Source organism: Lichenostomus cassidix, chromosome 2, assembly GCF_008360975.1.
Source record: "Lichenostomus cassidix isolate B80296 chromosome 2, HeHo_3.0, whole genome shotgun sequence".
Taxonomy (NCBI): domain Eukaryota; kingdom Metazoa; phylum Chordata; class Aves; order Passeriformes; family Meliphagidae; genus Lichenostomus; species Lichenostomus cassidix.
This window is the reverse complement of record NC_139482.1, coordinates 112419911-112440868: the sequence shown is the minus strand read 5'-3', so window position 1 is coordinate 112440868 and position 20958 is coordinate 112419911. Positions and strand designations below refer to the sequence as shown.

The following is a 20958-nucleotide window of genomic DNA, read 5'->3' as shown; positions in this document are numbered from 1 at the left end:
GCACCGCCCGCGCCTTCCCGGCAGTGTCGCGCAGCCGCCGGCGGGGCGGGCGCGGTGTGTTAACGGCGCCCGGGGTCACAGTTCCAATGGTGGGGCAAAGGGCGCTCGCTGCGTTGCGTTTTCCAGCACCTGCTGTTCTAGAACACAGACCTCAGCCAAGTGTTTCAAAGCCGAGCCTCTAAAACGGGCAGGCTGCATGTACAGCCGGCTGGCCGGTGGCTTACCGAGCCTCGCTCAGCCGGAGAGCTGCGCGCCGTGCCAGCAGGGACAGCTCACAGACAGGTACTGGAAACACCGTCATGGCTGGAGACTGCCTGCTTTAACCCCACACAGCCACCAAGCCTCACACTGCCACTCACTGCCCACCAGCGGGATCGGGGAGAGGACTGGAAGGATAAAATGTAGAAAACTCAGGGGTTGAGATAAAGACAGATTAATAGGGAAAGCAAAAGCTGTGCACCCAAGCAAAGCAAAACAAGGCATTAATTCACTGTTATCCATGGGCAGGCAGGTGTTCAGCCATCCCCAGGAGAGCAGGGCCCCATCATGTGTAATGGTGACTTGGGAAGACAAACCCATCACTCCAAACATCCCTCTCCTGCTCCTCCTCCTTTTGTGCTTTATATACAGAGCATGATGCCATAGGATCTGGAATATCCCTTTGGTGTATTGGGGTCACCTGTCCTGGCTGTGTCTCCTCCCACCCTCCCATGCATCCCCAGCCTCCTCACCAGCATGGCAGCATATAAAGCAGAAAAGATCTTGGCTCTGTTCAAGCTCTGCTCAGAGATAACAAAAACATCTCTGTATGATCATCACTGTGTTCAGCACAAATCCAAACACAGGCTCATGCCAGCCACTGTGAAGAAAATTACCACAGCCAAGACCAACACAGAGACTTTCCTAGTACTGCTGCAGTACTTGATCACATGTATTATTTCAATCTTTAAATTTAAATGTGTACCTACTGGAAAACCATGCTGCAGTTTCCATTGGTATATTGGTCTGGTGGGAAGGATGTGCAGGGTGCAGGCATAGTGCAGTGAACCAAATTGTAGAAGTTGCTATTGAGGAGGTAAAGAGCAGAAAGGCCAGTTTCCACTGTGAAAGTCAGCTGATGATACTCCTTGGTGTAATATTCTGCTTTCCATCCTGAAACTTCTGTTTGACCAATAACTTCTTCCATGTTGAATTTCTGCTTCAGATTGGAGAAGAGATCAGGTAGCAGCTCTGCTAGTCCTGAGAGTAAATGGGGGTAAAATGGGAATCATGCTGCAGAAATCTGTGAGTTTCAGCATGAAATCTGTATAGCTGCTTTTCCCCTTAAAAAAAAAAAAAAGGAAAAATTACAGTGTAACAATACACAAGGTGCTGGTATGAACAACCATCTTATCTAAGCCCATTTTAACCTCTAGGGCAGGTAAAAGTGTGTAATTTATACCATGTTTTGCCCTGTAAAGCTCTCACTGCTTTAGACAGAAATTTCAAATAAGGGAGAATATTTTCATACCTATGATAGATATCTCTCTCCAAAGAGACAGCCAACGTACCAGTCTTTGAAAGGGTCACAATTCAAATGTTTTCAGCAGTTCCTTCAGGATGCCGGAAGGTCAGTTTCTTGAACACTTGTCTATACCCAGCAGACTGCCCCATGCCCAATCCATGCAGAGCTCACATTTTCCCAGTGCTCCCAAGGCCATGCTAGCAGCAACCAGGAATTCAAGTAAGATCATTCCAGCTATACTGACTAAAATATTAAAAGTTTGTTCTGTTTATGAGCAGACTATTGACTTCTTAGGCTGGAGGTTCCACAGCAGCTCACCTTGAGGAAGTGGCATTTACATGGTAAATAGCAGAGTAGAGAGAAAAAGAAAAATTTTGTTCATGTCCCAAAAAGATGATCTACAGCAGGAGTCAGGTTTGGCATACTTAATAAGCACGTGATTTAATGTGAAACTCCTAACCTTTGAAGAATTTTTAATGCATAAATGGTATTGTCTTAACGGACTTGAATTGGGTACAGTACATGAAGCAGGAGCACATGCTAAATTAGAGACAAATCAAGTCACAGGAAGTTACCTGTGAAAATAATCCAATTTTAGCAATAACAGGGATGCCCTGGCGTAAATACTATGTATCAAAGCAGCCTAACAATCATGGCAACAGAAGATGCATGTTCAGTGTTACACAGTTGGCATAAAGGCTTCTCCAATAAATTTTATGCAGCCAGTACTGGTAATGTTGATGAGCAAAATCTATGTGAAAAGTCATCCCTGTTTGGTATGGAGCACAGCAGTGGGAAGGATGTGAAAGAAGTATAGTGTGCATTCAGCTGCTGTTGGAGCTGCCAAAAAAGCATCCATGCCAGCCAGATAGCAGCCGCCAAATACAATGAGCATATTGATTTTCTGGGAGTAAATATCTGACAAAGATGTATGGAATAGAAGACAAAGAACAAAGTATTCCGTTTTGATCGAAATGTGTTTGCCATACATATTCAGAGCTGGTCTAAGTATTTGGAATGGACTGGAACGATCCAGTAACTTCAACCAGAGTGCCTGAATAGCCTAACACATTTCAAGATGAGTAAGAATCAGTGACTTAGGAGCTGTAAGCCAAGAGATTTAATTCGGTGGCAAAGGCATCTGATCCGATGAGGACAGATAAGCCCCGTCTAACAGTGCTGTTTGCTATATTTGCGCTGGTTTTCCTGCCTGGCCGTGACTTAGCCTTTTCTATTTTACCTATTTAAGAATCCCGTAATTTCCTTTTTCCCCCGGGCCTTAGAACGCAGCGCAAGGCGCCCGCCCGCGCCCCTCCCACCCGGCTCCCGCCGCCCTCCCGCGCCGCCTCCTCGCCGCTGGCCCGTGTCCCGCCGGCCGCCCCGCAGCCCGGTGTATGTGCGGCAACAACATGTCGGCTCCTCTCCCCGCCATCGTCCCGGCCGCCAGGAAGGCGACGGCCGCCGTGAGTGCGGGCAGGGGCGCGGGCAGGGAACGCCGCCGCCCCGCTTTGTCGGCGCGGCGGGCGCGGGCGGGAGCGGGCGGGGGGCGAGGGGCGAGGCGGCCGCGCCGCCGGCTGAGGGGGTGGCGGGCGGCCCGGCCCGGGCGGATCGCTGCCGCTCCTTCCCCGCCGGAGGCGGGCCGGGCTCGGCACCTGGGAGGGCAGCGGTGCCCGCGGGAGCGGCCGCTGATGGCGGCGGGGCCGGGGAGGGGAAGTGAGCGAAGTGTAGTTTTCTTGTGAGAGAGTGGTGCCGTGCTCCGAACTGTGCCTGACCTTGGGTGGGCGCCTGCGGCTCGTGGGCGAAGTGCGTTTGGTGTTTCAGTGATCCTAAACCGCTACCTTTGTTGTCTTTCTTTTTTTTCTTTTTTCTTTTTTTTTTTTTTCCCTTGTTTTATTTCCCTCAGGTCATTTTTCTTCACGGATTAGGAGACACCGGGTATGTATTCTGGTCTATTGCATACTCAGTAGCTATTATACTTTCAAATATAATTTGCATGTTTTGAACACGTGACCAGTTAAAATTTACTTAAGCTTCTTGTTTTGCCCTTCACTGAATCGGCCAACAGCAGATGAAACTTCGTGTGTCCTGCAATGATGGTGACAACTATTTACTTTAAATTTTCCACCAAGTCCTCAAAAACTTTACTCACTCACCTAATTTGGTCCTAATGTGATCTCTCTTTTGTTCTTGAGACAAACTTGGTGGAAAAACAGGTCTGGTTTTTTTGATCATTTGCTTTCCTGAGAGTTTCTGGTTATTCCTGTGCTTGTCTAAATTTAGAGTTCTTTTTTATGGTGGGCTTGTGGATTGTTGGTTTGCCAATAGGTACAGTTAGTCTGTGGCTCCTTCATCAATGTGTTGTACTTAGGCTAAAATCCAGACCTATTTGATTTACCTAAGGAAACACCAAAGTAGTCACTGAATGTCTACAGATTTCTGTCCCTGAAATACTGTCTTTAGATTCCAGACCACGCCCCCAAATAAAATGTGAAATGCCCTGTTACCTTGTTCCTGTTATTTCCATGTTTGAGTAGAAATAGAAAGAGTAGTAAGGAATTTCTGGGAGGCATTCTAGCTCTGGTGTAATGTTTCAGTTTGAAGCTTGTGTGTGCCCAGAAATAAGCCTGCATTCATTAAAGCCATTGAATTAACAAGTTAAGAGAGTGCTGAAGCCTTTTTAGTGGAAGACTTTAAAGGAATTGGCACTTAGTTACTGAAAACAAGTATCTAAGTAGCATGAATGGTTTGTCTATTGTGCTCCCTTGTGGGCAAAATTACATAATATTTTTTTAAGAACTTTTTTTTTTGTTACCTGGAACTTGAATGTTGCTGCTAGGTTGAAACTTGCTATGTTTAAGATGTAATTTTTTTTCGAAAGAACTAACAAAAGTTAGCTGTTAGAATTAAAACTTGCATGACCTGGGCATTTAGTTAGTTAAAAAAGAGTCAATCCCATGCACTTGGCAGTATTCTGCAAGTGGAGATTTTTGCTCAGATTTGTTTTGCTGGCACAACACCTTGTTTGCATTATCCCTCTTCCTTTCTGCTGGTGGGATGCAGCTGAGGCAGCAGTACTGCCTGCATCTTGGCACCAAATGTTCAGCAAGTGATTGCAGAATCTTTTGAGCTTTTGGAATTTGAATCCTTGCAAATTGGTTGATGTTGGTTTTGGCAAGGGGTGAAAAATAGAGACTTGCTCTTTAACCTAAGTTGTATTCCTTAGACAACGTGGCATTTCCATTTCAGTGTCAGAGCTAATGCACAGCCTCAATCTTGTAAATGCACTGAGCATACTGGAATGTCTGCACTTAACAAGACATGGCACGAAATACAGTGACTTAGTTGTATTTCTTCTTCTAGTCCACTGCAGATTAGATTAGATAGGCTGTCTTTGACATACTGCTGTTTGGGGTTTTGTTCAATAAAAGCTGTAGTAGTGACGCCAAAGATTGTCTGAAGCGAACTTGTTAACAATTTTATTACTTCACCTGTTCCACTTCACATGAATTTCTAAATTGACCACTTCAGTTTACCAACTGTATTTTTCTTACTCCATAAAATGTCTAACAGAGGTTATGTTCTTTTTCTCTCTTAGCTCCTCTATAAATGGTGCTTAAAGATTAATACATACTTGTCAAAATCTGAACAAAAGGTGCAACACTGGGAATTGTTCTGAGGAGTATTACTTTCCAAATTTGTCAAATTATTTATAGTTGGCTAAAAAAGTGCCAAATTCCTATGTAACTATTTTTTTCTCAGTTATATTTCTCCTTTACATTCTTATTTGGCCTTCTGTGATACTGCAAATATTGTGCAAATCTTTTTACCTGAAATTTGTTAATAATATATATAAAAGTTCTGGTGGAAAGTAGGCTGAGATACACAGTGATGTCTGTGCTGTCAGTGTGTTGGAAATGCCTTTAAATAGCATACATTAACTTTTCAGGATGATATTAAAACTAAAGCAAACATGCTTTTATGGCTGGTCTGCTGTTGCTCTGATTAGTTCAGCTGTGTCACTGATGAATTTGTTAAAGGTGTTTCCTGCTTAGAACCAAATTTCCAGTATCTAAATTAGCGAGTGAGTTAGGAATACTAAATGATAAGAAAAATTAGGAAGTACAGGTGCTATTGAGTGTTCTGGAAAGCCAAGTGCAGGCACATGCAGTGGTTCTGCATGGCTTCAGATTTGGGTCAAGGTCAGTTCCTGTCTAGATGAGGCCTGGACTGAATTTCTAAGTTATGGTCTCCAGTGTTCCGGTTTGGAGGAAGCTCATTAACTCACCTGCTGTGCAGATCTTGTGTTGTTGTGGGCATTCATACACAGTATCTGCTTGAGATTAAAAAGCTACTGCGATCTGGAGTGTTGTTCAGGACTGCTTGAATCTAAGAGCATTCAAGCTGAGCTGAAGTTAATAGGGTTGATTGATTAGGTTGGCTTCATGTGGAGTTAGCTTAGATGTCAGTTTGCTACTGTCCCACGTCGTGAAATGTGGTTCACAAACTCTGCAGGAGCAGCAAAGCAGCCTGTGAGCTGCCTGGAAGGAGGACACCTGTGTGCATCTGTTGTGGCACACAAATTAATAAAGCCAGACAGATACAGAGCGGGCTTTGCCTGGAGCCAAAGTGATATTTCTGTAGCTGCACCACAACCATGGCAGTCAAATTAGATCAAGTCTCCCTGACTGTATGTACATCACAGTCATTCAAGGGCTGAACAAACCTTCTAAGTTTAGTACTATGTTCATAATATGGGGTTGATGTAAACATTTTCTAGAAGTGTGTTTATATTGATCTAATTCAGCATATTTCATACTTGGTCTGTGCTGATGCACCAACACAGAAATAAGATCTAAGCTAAAACATAAATGCATTTGAATATATTTTTGTTAATAGGCACGGATGGTCAGAAGCACTAGCAGGTATCAAGAGCCCCCATGTGAAATACATTTGCCCACATGCGTAAGTTTGTAACTTTTCTTGTTTTACCTTTTCCTGTAGAGTTGTATGTTAAGACACTTGGCACGAATGATGAAGTCAAATGGCATTTAGATATCGCTGCATTTTGGTTTTTTACATAAAAGCTCACTCTAAAATAATGTTGATGTTATTAAATGTTTCTTGGTTTTAGGAACTGCTGTGTGATCTATTTTGGGGCGAAACTGCATTTTTATTTGTATTTTGGTTTTGTTTCTAATTTAGACTGAAAACATATTTGGAGAGTTTTATGTGCAAAATTGTATTATTTTGTCCTTTTTTTTTTCCAGTATATTGTTTGTTGCCTTTTTTCCCCCCAACAGTTTTTTGTCAAAAACAATTTTATCAAGGAATAATTTTTTTCTGTATTTTACTTACCATTACACATAATTTGTATTAGGTACATGTACTTAAACTTGGGGGTGTGTGTAGTAGATTGAAACTTGCTGTAGGTTACAAGGAAATTTAAAGATACTCAGGATTTTCATATTTTCAGCAAATGATGCTATTTGACATGTCTTTGAGTGCAATATGAGAAGTGAAATACTTCTAAGCATGGTCAGGCATCAGTAAATAAGGCAGTAATATCTATCTGGTGTTTACTTAGTGGTAGAAAAATGAATAAAATATAATCTTAATTTATTTTAACACAAAATTCAGAGTGTCTTTTGCTCCAGCGGTCTTGGTTGATGTGGAGCAGAGGTCATAGGGACAGAAGGAAGCAATGTTTTGGTGTATTACTGAGCTGTGATTTATTCTTTTTTTTTTACCACATGGCCAAGCTTTGCTGAGCCATTCAAAAGGAGCTTAGCAGTATCTGCTGTTTTCTTTGCTTGCCCTTTGTCTTCTTTCAGTCCTTCCCCAGAGAACTGATGCTGCTCAATATCCATAGATTAAAACTAAAGCCAGGTTTGATCCATGGTATGGTCCATTGAAGCTGTCTTGGTATAGCTGAAAAGATGCCACACAGCAGCACAGGGGTAGGAAGGAGTCCTGCAGTGAATTTGCAGTCCTGCAAATCCTGCTCATGAGAGAAGCGTGTGTGGCCAGACTCAGATCCATCACATGCTGCATTTGGCTGCTTCCTGGTGATGCTGCTGTATAAGGTGCCTTAATTGCCTTAATCCACTGAACATGTGTGTGGAGCTGTGATAAATAACTCCTGCTTAGAAATAACTGAATAGTATATGTATATTAAAAATACGCATATGGTATGTGTGCATTTGCTCAAATACACACACACATACATTTAAAACAACCCATTAATGTTTTGCTTGCTTTCCATAGAGAATGGTAATTCAACCCTGAATATTAAGTGTGTTAGGGCTGGCAGGTTTCATGAGAGTTTCTTCAACAGATGCTGCAAAGCATCTAATGTTAATTACTGCTTAAAAGTAAGACAGAGTTAGGGGATATGTAATTTCATGACGTAACTGCATCTGCATTATTGAATTTCAGTATATATCTTATGTCAGTGGTGTTCATTCTCATTTCTAGGCCAGTTATGCCAGTTTCTTTGAACATGAACATGTCTATGCCATCATGGTAAGTATTTGTTCAAATGCAGATGGTTCTAATCAAATTATATCTGGGTGTGTATACTCATTGCTCTTAATTTAAGATCACAAACAGCCTGAGTGTCTGGTTTTAATCACATGCAAGTGTAAACACCTTTTTGCTTTAGTTCTGTTCTTGTAAAAGGGCTGTCATCAGTACACTCTAATTATCCTTTTGTATTGGTGGTAGTGGTTATTCCTAGGATTAATCTGTATGTCTTAGAGCAAAACCCCATTTTATTTTACAGTTATGGTCTGTAGTATGCATTGTGTCTGAATTCACAGTCGGTAGAAGTAGAGACTTGGAGTGGAAATATTATTGCTAATAGTGAGTAATATTTGGTGGGTCAGTAGGATATGTAGAAACTGTTCTTTAGAACATCCATTCTGAATAGACAACAAGAAGAATATGGTCAATTTTAATGATCTTAAACCAGTCTTCAGTTTTGTTGGATTTGGGGCTTTTCTTCTTTTCCTCCTAATGTAATTTCTGTTTGTTTTTCTTGTATTTCTTCAAACCATATTTTAATCTGTACATGCAGCAGAATTCCTGCTAATATTTTTGGAGCAAATATCAAAACTGAGCTGCTTAATCTGCAGTAAATTACAGAAGATGTCAAAACTCAGACAAGCCTTGTTGACTAGATCTAGTTTTTTAGCTACATTCACAGATTGCCCACTGTTTCTTGCTATCTGCGGGTAGTTGGTACTTAACAATATGACAGCTAACATTTTTATCGGGAAAAGATCCAAATTTTATTATTTGTCTATTAAGGAAATGGAGTGGATGCTTTAATGAGTAATGCTCTTGTTGATGTTTTTGTAAGGTTTGATATCATTGGACTTTCTCCAGATTCACAGGAAGATGAAGCTGGTATCAAAAAGGCAGCAGAGAGCGGTATGCTTAGGAATATTTTTTATGTCTTAAAAGTACTTCTGGGTATTCTTCAAAATGAATTAACAGTCTGAAACAGGTTTTCCAAAGACAACATTTTAGGGAAAAGAATATATGTGTATATGGTATTATCACTGACCAGAGTTTAGCTAGGTGAGTTGTTTATTGTTTGTTTGGTTTTTAACTTTATTAGTAAGCAGAGTAATTCACCAGTATAAACACTTCTTACTCTGAAATATGGGGAAACGTGTAATTTTTTATGAGCTTTTGGGTAGAACAGCAGGTTAGAGTTAAATTAGCATCCAGATCTGTAGCTTTTACTTGGAAGAGGATGCCATTTTCCCAGCAATGGGGCTTTTGCAAGACTTACTTGCATGTTTTTCTCTTTGGAAATACAGTGGCACTGAAATTTCTGATTGTGCTCTAGTTCTTTTGATACTTTTAATGTATAGCAGCTTAGATTTTCCTTTCACTAGCTTTCTGTTGATGCCAGGAAAAAGCCATCTTTCATCTTCTGGACTTTCTAGAGAATGGAGTGGATTTTAACTACTGGCCTTTATTTATGTTGCAGTTAAAGCACTGATAGATCAAGAAGTAAAAAATGGAATTCCTTCTAATCGAATTATTCTGGGAGGCTTTTCTCAGGTAAGGTATGGTTGGAAAGAACCATTGTCCTTTTTTTAGGGAAGTAACCTACCTTTATTAACTCTGGAAACCCTGACACTTAAATTAAAATCAGATGCCCCTAAAATTTTAAGGTGTCAATTTTCCTTTGCATTAGCATATGAAGTTTTTTAGTTTTATGCAAATAGTTATTGTTCATGGGACAATGAACATACATGTGTAAAAAAGGTACTAAAATTAATAGTCTATTTAAAATCTTTATGCACATAACCTACATAGTTTTGCTTGAAAATCTTGGTAGTATTTTTAATTGAATTTGGTAGATATTTGGTGGTCTGGATTTATTTGGGAAATCTTTCCCTTCATACTTGTAAGGCATCTGGGGTAGGTAGGTTAGCAGATTAATTGGTCCATACATCAACTCCCCAGTATACATGCAAATAAATTAAATATTAAAGTAGTGATAATACTGATGTGAGTAATAGTATATTTTTTGACAGCTGTTACAGTAAATTTGCTGATTTATTTTTGAATTGATCACATGGACTTGGAGGGGAGGAGAAAAAGCAAAACAAATGTTGTACATAAATACTGTTTTTAGTGTTGGCTCTAAATGAAAATAGATTGGAACAGAAAAAGACCTTTAAAGGAGAAATCAGAGATCTTGAAACAAACATTATTGTCACTATTCTAATACTTATATTCCTTTACTTTAGGGAGGTGCTTTATCATTGTATACAGCTCTTACAACACATCAAAAATTAGCAGGTGTTATAGCACTCAGCTGTTGGCTTCCTCTACGGGCCTCTTTTCCTCAGGTATTTGTTTCTTTCCTAAGATAATTTGCTCTTGGGGAATGATTCTATCTGAAGATTGTATCTTGTGCAGGAATTAGTGGCCATCATTATTACCAGATGTTGACAGTTCTTCGATAACTTGGAAGTTTTTAAAATAGGGTCTGGGAGTCTTAGATTTTGGTGAGTAAGAAAAGTGAAGAAACATTCATTAGCTATTTCTGCTTAAAATGACACTCCTAAAAATGTAAAGGAGATTAGAAATTTGTATTGAAGATTTTCTATTTGCCGTTTGTTCCATCTGCAAGGCAATATTTTATTAGACTGGGTGTTTGAACAAAGCTTCAAGTTTTTTACTTGGCCAGAAAAAATGATTTTTCTGTTATAAAATCTTTTGCCAAAATTTTATTTTCAAGTCTTTGATCCTAATGTGTTGTCAGGTACAGAGCTTACTTCATAAGGAGTTTTCAGACTATACATTGTGCTATTTTCCCCTCAGAATTCAATTTGTGTACTATTTTCCCCTCAGAATTCAATTTGCTTGTCATGCCACAGGGTATAGTGCCATGGGGTTATTTTATTTCAAAGGTGTTAGCCTTATCTCTACTTAGTGTCTCTCTCTTCTCATGTTCTAATTCCACCCCTCCCAGGGCCCTATCAGTGGTGTGAACAAGGACATTGCTGTTCTTCAGTGCCATGGGGACTGTGACCCCCTGGTTCCTTTAATGTTTGGTTCCCTCACCGTTGAGAAGCTAAAGACTATGATAAATCCAGCCAATGTAACCTTCAAGACTTATGCTGGCATGATGCACAGTTCATCACTTGAGGTAATTTTCTCAATACACCATGTTTTAGCTGGGTATAGTTAATTCTTTTCCCTCAAGACAAATATTTATAAGCTTGGGGGGCAGGTGTGTTAGTTTTTGTTTGGTTGGCTGGTTTTGGTTATTTTTTTCCAATAACAAGTGCTTCATTCTTCTTATTTTGGTGAGTAACTGAATGCTGGGCTAAAAAAGTATCCAAATCAAAAGTTTATATGACTAGTGAGCACTCCCTCATAAGACAGTAGTTTGGAGTCTAGGCAACTTGGCCTATAAAGTGCTCTTTTTCCCAAATTTTTATTATTTGCTTGGTAAAAAAAGAAACAAAACTCAACCTGAATTAGAAGACAGATTCTTATAATATAAATTGAAGATGGTATTTTGGAGAGAAGAATCCTGGTAGTTCTGTGGATGGAGACATGGAAGGAATAGGGAGGGAGGGCTGACACTACGGAAGAGGCAGCCTCAGAACCTGTATTTATGGTTCTGGCTCAGCAGACAGCTGAGCTGATGTAATAACTTCTACTGCCAGAAAGGGGTGGACTCCCTCTGCTCATGGCCTTTTGGCCCTCACTTCCTCCTTGTTCCGGCTCTGGGGCAGATCAGAAACTTACTTGAACTATTTGAACTTGCTAAAGTGGCAAAAGCTGCTGCCTTCAGTGTTTGCAGCTGTAGGGAGCTGGAGCATCAGAACTCATGCAAAGTAAGTGGTAGGAGCAAGAAATCTTAGAGGAGGTGAAGAACAGATTTGCCATTTGTCAGCAGCAGTAACATTGTTAATTTGTTTTGTTGCATCTTGTGGGAACTATATCTTTGAACAACCTCTTTGTAACATTTACAGAGTAGAATTGCATTTAGACTATAATATTGCTGAGTTGTTACGCAAATATAGTAGTGATGTGTTCTTTCTTACAACAGTGACTTAATAAAAAAAAAGATTAACATGGATTAGTTTCTCAGTCTAGTTTGCTGCATTGCTTTTCCTTAAGGAAGGAAACATTGTGAAAATTAAACCAAATGGTTTGGAGGAGGAGTTGCTGGCTTTTCATGCTGCTGCTAATTTGCAAAAGTTTAAAGTATACATGAAGCTGTGGCCTTAGCTACATTGAAACTCTACACATAGGCTGGTGCTGAGGTCTCTTGATGATTAACATGTAGCTTTCCTGTTCAACTTCAGAGAGAGAGAAAAGGTAGTCTTTACTTTTTGTCTTGTATTTTAGCCTCTTAGTGGACAGGGCCTTGAAATTATCAGCCTTGACTTGTGTTCAGAGTGATAATCAAGTAACTAATTGCTCAACTTTTCTAGCCCAGCTGCTCATTATAACTGAAATGTTAAAGAATGATTTAGTGAAGCTGATTATTTAGTAGTAGAGAACTTCAACTAATACATACTTTTATCTTTGAACAGGAGATGATGGATGTAAAACAGTTCATAGAGAGACATCTACCTCCCATAGACTGAACTGATCTGTGAGAAAAGCCTTCTATATAAATACACCAGCATCAACTGTGGTAGAGTGTTAAATCTTTTCATATGCCTGATAGGAAACATTATTTCTATACCTGCAGTGTTACTACTGTGTTGCAAATTTATACTTACAATGAAGATTAAATAATACACATCTACAAGAAATTATAATCTTTTTAGTATTCATCACCCAGTGGTGGGAAGGATATGAATGAGGGAACTAGGTAACAGTGACAGAATATAACTGTTTTAAGATGTCTGATTATTTTTTTCTTGATTGCAGCATTTCAAACTATTTGTACCAGTAATAAAAAACTAAATTTAAGCAAGCACCGTAGATGAGAGCAGTTTAGTTTTACTCAAGACATGATTTGTTCTTAATACTCATTGAAAACATATGACAATATTTCTTTTATATAATGAATGCATAAAGATCACAACATAAAACACAGTGGGCATAAAGTACAGAACATGTAATGTAGTAGGCATATGATGGTAGAATAAATGAAACCAAGGATAAAGCTTTAAGGATTATATATTAATTGTTTAACAGATAAGGATGGTTCTATAATGGCTAGAAGTCAGCAAAGGTATTTCTTATATTTAAACCACCTCAATTTTAAACTGTTCATATAGGTAAATACTGTGGAAATTCTAAAGGGACTCATTCTTTATTAGACTGTTGTTTGTCACTTATTGTCTTTTTTTCTTTTAAACTCGTTGCAAATGTTGACTTGGAACAGAATACTGAAGAAGTGCATAGGATTAATTTGAGTTTCATTTAAAAAATTCTTGCGTTCATACTGAATGTTTATCTTATGCTTTAGTTGTTGTAGCTTTCATTTGTTTATATATTTCACATGAACAACTACAGAACATAGTTTTGATGTTTTTCTCTCTGCTTTGGAGTAAATAACTGAAAATAGTGCAGCTGCCAACTTCTGTGTATTGTTGAAGTCTCATCTGTAACAAACACATTGACTTATTTGAATTATTTTTTACTAGAAATATAAGTGCAATTGGGATATAACTTATTTAAACTGCTACTTTTAGATGACACCACAGAAGACTTGATCTTATTACATGTTGAGACTTGATTTTTATTTTTTTCTGAATAGGAACAGAGCATTTTATTTTCCAATCTATCCTTCTACATTTCCCTAGATCAGTATAGCCTAGGAATATGAAGACCTATCCTGGAAAACAAAAGTAAATTTACAAGATACAGAATGTTTCTTCTTTCAGAAGCTTAAAGTTGTAGAATGCACCGGTTTACAGGAGTTGATGCACACAGCTTTTTTTCAGTTAAGAGCCATAATTTACTTCTGGAAAGAGCTGTTCTGTAGCATTCAGAGGCTGTCACCATGCTAGGAATGTTTAAAATAATGCACTACACTTTTTACTGCATAATATGCTGCATAACAATGTTCTATCCTATAATTTGCTTTCAGTCAAAGAATGTTTCTATTTTGGATGTATCTGTCATGTCAGCACTGTGCTTCACACCTGCATTTAAGGTACTTTTCCTCTCCCAGGGGTCCTCTTACAGTGTATGTGGATTTACATCAGGCAACTGCCAGTACATATGTGAGGAATTGAGCCTTTACATCACTTCTTTAACATTGCTGCTGCCAGAGATCTGACTTGTTTACCTAGTCTAAGTTACCAGTTTTCAGTGCTTTTTTTTTTTAATATGTTGCACTTCATTTTAAAGAAGCTGCTTCTTTTCTAATCCAGTTTCTCTGGATTATTAAACATCTCTTAATATATAAAATGGAAAAAGAGGTTTTTTTCCTAAATGGTAATGAAACAGTTTTAGATATTCCATCTGTGTAGCTAAGAGGGCATTTTTATTAACTCTGAAGTTTAATTAGTCATTTCTCTCTGTCACTCTCTTCTATAGATCTGCCAATTTTTCTTTCAGTTAATTTAGTTCAGAGAAGAAACCATAATATTCTTATTGTAGTTGTGCCAAAGTTCTCTTGAGAAAACATTATGTCCTAGCTGGGAGTCATTCCCAAATTGCATTCACTGATTTTGAAATCCTGCTGAATTGCAGTCTTGGTAAGCAAACTATATGTTATTTCTCCTATTTTTTAGATTTATCATCATTCCCCTGCTATCTAAATAATTCCCTGAATATTGGTGTGTTTCCAAAGTTCTTGCACAAGCTTCTAATTTTTCCTTCCTTATTTTCATATGCTGTTTGTAGATTTGTTGATAATGTTGTTCAGCTGTCTTAACTTCTAACTGACTGTGTGCTCATTTCACGTATTTTTCCTTCTGCAATAATTAGTTTTAAAAAGTATTTCTAAGATATTAAAATGAGACCTGCCCTAGCTTTGTTCTGTGTTAGCTTCATAACACTTTCTTCAGTTTGGTGAACTCTGTTTACAGCTTGTGGTCACTTTCTAGTACTTAAACACTCTAATCCAAGTCAGCTTCAACTGTTTTGTCATGATGCTTTCAGATGTTTTTCTAGAAATGCTTTGTACGTGTTAACTTTGTTCAAATATTCAACTGTCATAGCAAGATTCTTTTTCATACTGTTGTTTTGCTGCTTGCTTTATCTACAGAGAGCTGTGTTACCAAAGTAAATATGAGTAAATGTTTTTACTTACTTTGAATTTCTGTATGCTAGGAAGAATTCTACTCATTTTTTTTTTCTGCAGCAGTGTATGTTTATACTGTAGTTGGGGGTTCTTAAAGAGTCCAGAAGCTGGAGGAAACTTCAAGTCTGTGTCTTCTCCCATATTACACTGTATATGTTGTCTTTTGTAACTTCCCAGCTGGTTTGAGAGCTTTTTGTATGTTCTTGTAGCTGAACTTCTTCACTACCTGAATTGATTTGATGCTGGGATTGTTGTTATAATGCATGTACTTGAGGCTGAATAATAGCTCAGTCTGGTGGGGGAGTTTTCTTAGTATTCTATTAAAATGGAGAAATTGGACTGCCAGTGTTCCAAATACGATTGTCCTATCCTCATAAACTACAATTTGAAACTGTCCAATAATGAAGTTTATTTTTTGTGATGTTAGACTTTCCACCCAAGGAGATGATGTCTATCAAACCGTGAAAGTATTGATAAGAAAATGCCTTGCTTGTAGATCAGTTTGTTTCAACACGTGTTCTTAATTTCAAAATGCTACTTAAATTTGACTGCAGTTTTGTGCAGACAAGAAGTCTGACTTCTTGTTGGAATATGTTGCCCACTTTTCAATAAAAATGTTGAATTATGTATTATGAGACAAATTTTCCAGCCATTCTTGGGGTAAAACTGTTCTGGGGTCTGTATTATGGTGAGGGCTGCATGATTTGGTCTCTTTCTCCTATCTTGTATAATAACAACACAGTGGTAAAAGTACTGTACACTGTAACTGGTATTAGAACTGTTAATTAAAACATGTTCTCTCTAATGGAGTATACTGCACTTCATTGAAATCATTTGGATGCATCTTTTATGTAGAGGTGCTATTTGAGTTGATGGATATGACTGAGGGCAAGCTGTAAGATGTTAATGAAGCCATATGTACATATGTCTCTTAAATTTTATAATCAGATACTGAACACTTACTCCTTGTGTTAAGAGGTATAAGCCATTTACATTTAATATAAACAGCTAAGATGTAACCAATTTTACTAATTTTATTTGTGATAAGAAATCTTAACTTTGGAAATTACTTCTGTAGTAGGGAAAATGTAAAAGTTTTCTATTTTCAATCATTGTGAAATAAATTTCAATTGGCATTTGGGCAAGTACTGAAGATTTTTTCCATACTTACCTGAAGGAAGTTGAGCTTTAGTGTGCTGTGAAACAGGCACTCTGGAGGCTCCTTGCAAATGTATTGTATGGTAATGTATGTATACTATAATCCAGAAGAAAAATCATTTGTACTTACTGAAAAGAGAATCACTTACCAAATTATGTTTTGCTACTTTGTTGAAAGAATCCTAAATATGATTGGAGGGTGGTTTTCATGTTCTGGGTTAATTTTATTTTAACTTGTTTTCTTGGAATTTGCAATAAGACGAAATTAAGGTGTCTTCTAGTAGAGTTATCCTAGAATGCTGAAGAGCCAAAGTCTTCTCACTCTGTATTGCTACACCTTTCTCTGGGGGCTTTGTGTTGGAAAAGCTTTGGATTAGGTTTGGCATACACACCACTTAATAGATTTCTTAAAGCAACAATTTTCAGGTCAGGGGTTACATGTTCTATTTAGTTTAATATTTGAGGGTGATCAGTGCTATACATAGTGCAGGGCACTCTAGATAAAATGTGGTATTATCTGGACAGGGAGGGAATGGGTTGTACATGGGGTAAAGGCAGACTTCCCCCCTCAAGCAGCTTAAAGCAACTAAAAGACTGCTTGTCTCCACAGACTGCAATGTCCAAAAGTCAGTGTGGAGTACAGTGAAGAATTTCATGAATGTGTGGGAATGTAGATTCAGTGCTCTATGTGAAGATGTTGTGGAAAATCAAAAGTTTAAGAATAGCTTGTAACAATAAAGATGCAACATTACCCAGAGTAATCTGCCAGTTTATATTTTATGAAAAACATTTTGAGTAATGTTCAGTTTCTATTTACTTTCAGCCCTGGCATCCCTGATAAGGTAATTGTGAGGAGAAACATTGCCTAAAACTAGCATAGTAAAAACCCTCAAAACAACCAGTGTGGTATTGTATTAAATTTTATCAAATATAGTATGAGAACTGTGGTGTAAGTGAAGAACGTGACTCAAGAAGTTTTCAAAATGTCTGTGGGTTAACTTGAAAATGTGATTCTTTGAAGATTAATAGCTGTAGAACAGATTCCCCCTTCCTGCTCCCCTTCTTTTTTTCTTCCTTTTCATTGCTTGCCACTCTCATCTTACTACCATTTGCCTTTGGAATAACAGGTTTTATTAATTCTCTTTGAGTTAAACAAGTGCCTTTGATGTAGCTTATTAAAGTTGATCTAAACAAAGTACTTGTATAATTTAATGGACATCCACAAAGTGAACCCGTAGATAATGTTTTTCTTTTAGTACCAATTACTAGAAAAGAGCAACCCATTGCCTCCTTTTTTATCTGCAAATCTTGTAAAACTTAAAACTTCCAGCCAGTTTGCTGAGGTGGAGTGAACTTGCTTCAGGCATCTAAGTGGGAGGTTTAGCTTGTGTCGAAAAGATAGACTTCCCTCCTTTAAGGTTTGCTTTAAAGAGCTATTTCTCTGTATTAACAGATGGACCAGATGGAGTCTGAATGTTCCTTGGTTGTGAATACAAGCTAGTTCTTTAAGTAGTTTGTGCTTGAAATAATTTGCTAGCTGTGTTGTAGTATTTGAAATTATTGGAGGGGATCTTCAAAAGGCTTAAATATTTTAAGTCTATATTGAAAAAGTAAATAAAAGTTTCCATTTTAGAACAGAGGAGTCTAACAAACTTAACTTTAAAAACTAAAAATGAAGTAAAACCCACAAAACAATTGCTTAATTTTTTTCATTTTTAAATGCCTGCAGTTACTGGTTCTAAGTAGAAAAATGTGAAGATATTTTGAAAATGTAAATAACATTTTGAAAAAATAAATAAAATATCCCAACCCATCTGTTGTATAACAAATAAAATGGCTAATCAAGATGTATATTACTATTTCAGAAATTTTTGAAGAAAATCTTGCTGTTATGAGGAATTGGAACTTCTGTTTGCTAGAGCTCCCCTTATGTGTCTGTGATTGGACTCATCTCCTCTTCCTCTGCCAAGGTTGGGAACCAGCTGGCTGATTCAGACCAGCTGATATTCTGGTTTGGTACACCTAAGTCATTGTTGCACTCAGGAGGGAGTTAATAGCCATAACATAGAACCTTTTGCAATGCTGTGAATATTATATTTTGCACAGTTGTGTTAATAGCTAATTAGAGGAGCTTTTCCCATACATAATATCAGTCCTGAAGGAGTAGAATTTTAAGTGCTTTGATAGCAGTTCAGAGATCCTTTACAACAAATTCTGTAGTGGTAAAGTGTGCTACTGTGTTGCCCCTCCTGCCCCAAATTTCTGAAGATGCTGTCTCTTATCAAATGAGACTAGTTAGTAAAAATGTACATTATTTCATATATGCATTCTTTTAGGAGAGAGATCTCTGCCTGCTAAGTCTAAGTATTGTAGAAGGCCCTGTGGTCCATCAAATGACAGGCTCTTGGGAGATGGGATTTTGCATGAGCACAGGTGTACAATAACCTTTCGAAAATGTTGCAAAAGAATTATGAGGATGTGCTATAACAGGTAAGCACAGTGCAACAAAGAGTGTGTTATTTCTTCTCATGGGTTAATTTAGGAGAAGGAGGACAAACAGAAAGGAAAATGTCAGTTAGGTCTCTTTTGCCTCCTACTCTTCTTTGGACTTAGAGTGACATGTTATAGAAGAGACTGGTACTGAGCAAAGCTACTTGGTTTAGAACCAGCTAAAAGAGAAGAACCATGTGGAGTGCTATGTGTTTCTTTTCAATAAAGAAGTGCTGTCCCAAGCATGATAGAGCAGCTGATATAAAGAGTCTGGTTAGTACTGGTTCAGTTCATTGATACTGGTTCAGTTCTGGTCTATTGTAGCATACAATATAAATCATGTGAGCTTTATTACACTTTCTTTTAGTGCATCTACCTGCAAAAAACCAGATGTGCATTGCCATCTGATTATTCCTTGATTTCCCTACTGAAATATTTCTCTGATGCTACTTTTTTAAGATTAGATGTTAAATAAGTGTGATGTGCTTTGCCTTTTATAAGTGCTCTCTTGGGATTTAATTTACAATTGTCAGTTTGTCACCTGATACATTTTGGATGTTAATAGATTTCATCTGCATTTATAACCTCTCCATGCATTTCCAGTGATGTAGGTGTTGAAATGTATTTTTAAAATAAATTTTAGAAAAGTCTGGATGACTTTATTCCAGAGCTTAAATATATTTAAACTAACCATACTGACTGATTTGAGATTTCTAGTTTTGTGATTGTGTTATCCCTGACCTAAGCTGCACCTACTGTAGAACATGTACAAACTTGTTGATCCTGTACTGCAGCAATAGCTCTCAGCTACCAACACCCTGTGTGTTGCTTTTATCATCTATGTGATTGTGGGAAAAATGATGCTAAACTTCTTTTGAGGTTAGCATCAGGTTAAATCCTGGTGTTTGATTATTACAGGTACTAGGTAACTAAATCTAGACAAAATAGAATTAAACTTGAACTGGCACTATCCCTTAAATGTTGTGACAACACTATTTTATTTTTGTCTCCCCAAATTCTGCTTCTGAATGAAAAGATATTATTTTCCTTAAAGAATCATTTCTTCGTTCTTGTGGGGTTTTTTACCCCCTGTTGGGCAGAATAAACAAAAAAGTTGCAAAGTTTCTGTATGCTTGTTCAGTTCATGGCCCAGATCTAACCTGGGGGAAGATCCTGTGTAGGTAGCAAATAATTTTAATTGCTTCTAATATGTCTGTCTCTGTGCAGACCTTACACTTGACCATTGTGTGCATTAAGCAGGATGTAGAAGTGCCCAAAGCCCACCTGTCTCTATTTGGCTTCAAAACACAGGAGAGTCTTGCTGCCCAGTGCATGATAGACAAGTCTATTGACAGTTCTTGCCATAATGGGTTCCTTGAGTGTACTTTGAGAAAAAGGCCTACCTTGCCAATTCTCCAAAATGTACATATTTTACAGTCCTCAGTTCACAACTGAGGCATCCACAGCATTCAGTTAATAATGGATTTGAGGGGCTGTGTAAGCACCCCCCTGGATCTTTGCAAGGGATAATCATTCTGTTACTTTCAGATGTGCCTACAGTTCTCGTGAAGTAGACACTCCTTTTTTACAGTAAAAATGGTTTAATGATGTTCTTCTCAACTACAAATCTTAGTAACAAGGCATCTAGCCCAGTTGGATGAGCAGAATTCCATTAGTAATGATATGTAATACTTATATGTCAAACTTTATGAATGTGATATGTCTCACTGGAACACACACAATATTTGGATTAGATCTAAGAGTTAGAAGCACTGTAGCACCTTGCAGTGTGACGCTTGGCCCATGCCAAAGTTTACCTCCAGCTCTGCTGTACTGACTCAGAACTTTTCCAAACTTACACTGAAGTTGGAATTTGAAAGCCTCACTCCATTTATTATAAAAGTAACTCTTAGGCTCCTTAAAACAAAACATATATATGTGTCCGTGTGTATATATAGAAACACCTTTTCTGTTAGAGGGAAGAGGTTTTTCCCTATCCTTTTGACGCTAATAAAAGTCAAGTGTGTGCTGTAATTCTGAGCCTCCTGCCTGCCGAAGA

At 38.1% G+C, this 20958-nt stretch overlaps 1 protein-coding gene across 1 annotated transcript; it reads left to right on the top strand.

The window, feature by feature from the left end:
• The first annotated feature begins 44 nt into the window (after nucleotides 1-44).
• LYPLA1 (lysophospholipase 1) lies at nucleotides 45-16396 on the top strand. The gene is made up of 10 exons (XM_085052845.1): nucleotides 45-282; nucleotides 2788-2967; nucleotides 3408-3439; nucleotides 6401-6466; nucleotides 7979-8026; nucleotides 8865-8935; nucleotides 9504-9577; nucleotides 10273-10374; nucleotides 11001-11177; nucleotides 12580-16396. Exons 2-10 carry the CDS (start codon nucleotides 2899-2901, stop codon nucleotides 12631-12633), a joined length of 693 nt encoding a protein of 230 aa, XP_084908971.1. The 5' UTR covers nucleotides 45-282; nucleotides 2788-2898; the 3' UTR covers nucleotides 12634-16396.
• The last annotated feature ends 4562 nt before the right edge of the window (nucleotides 16397-20958 follow it).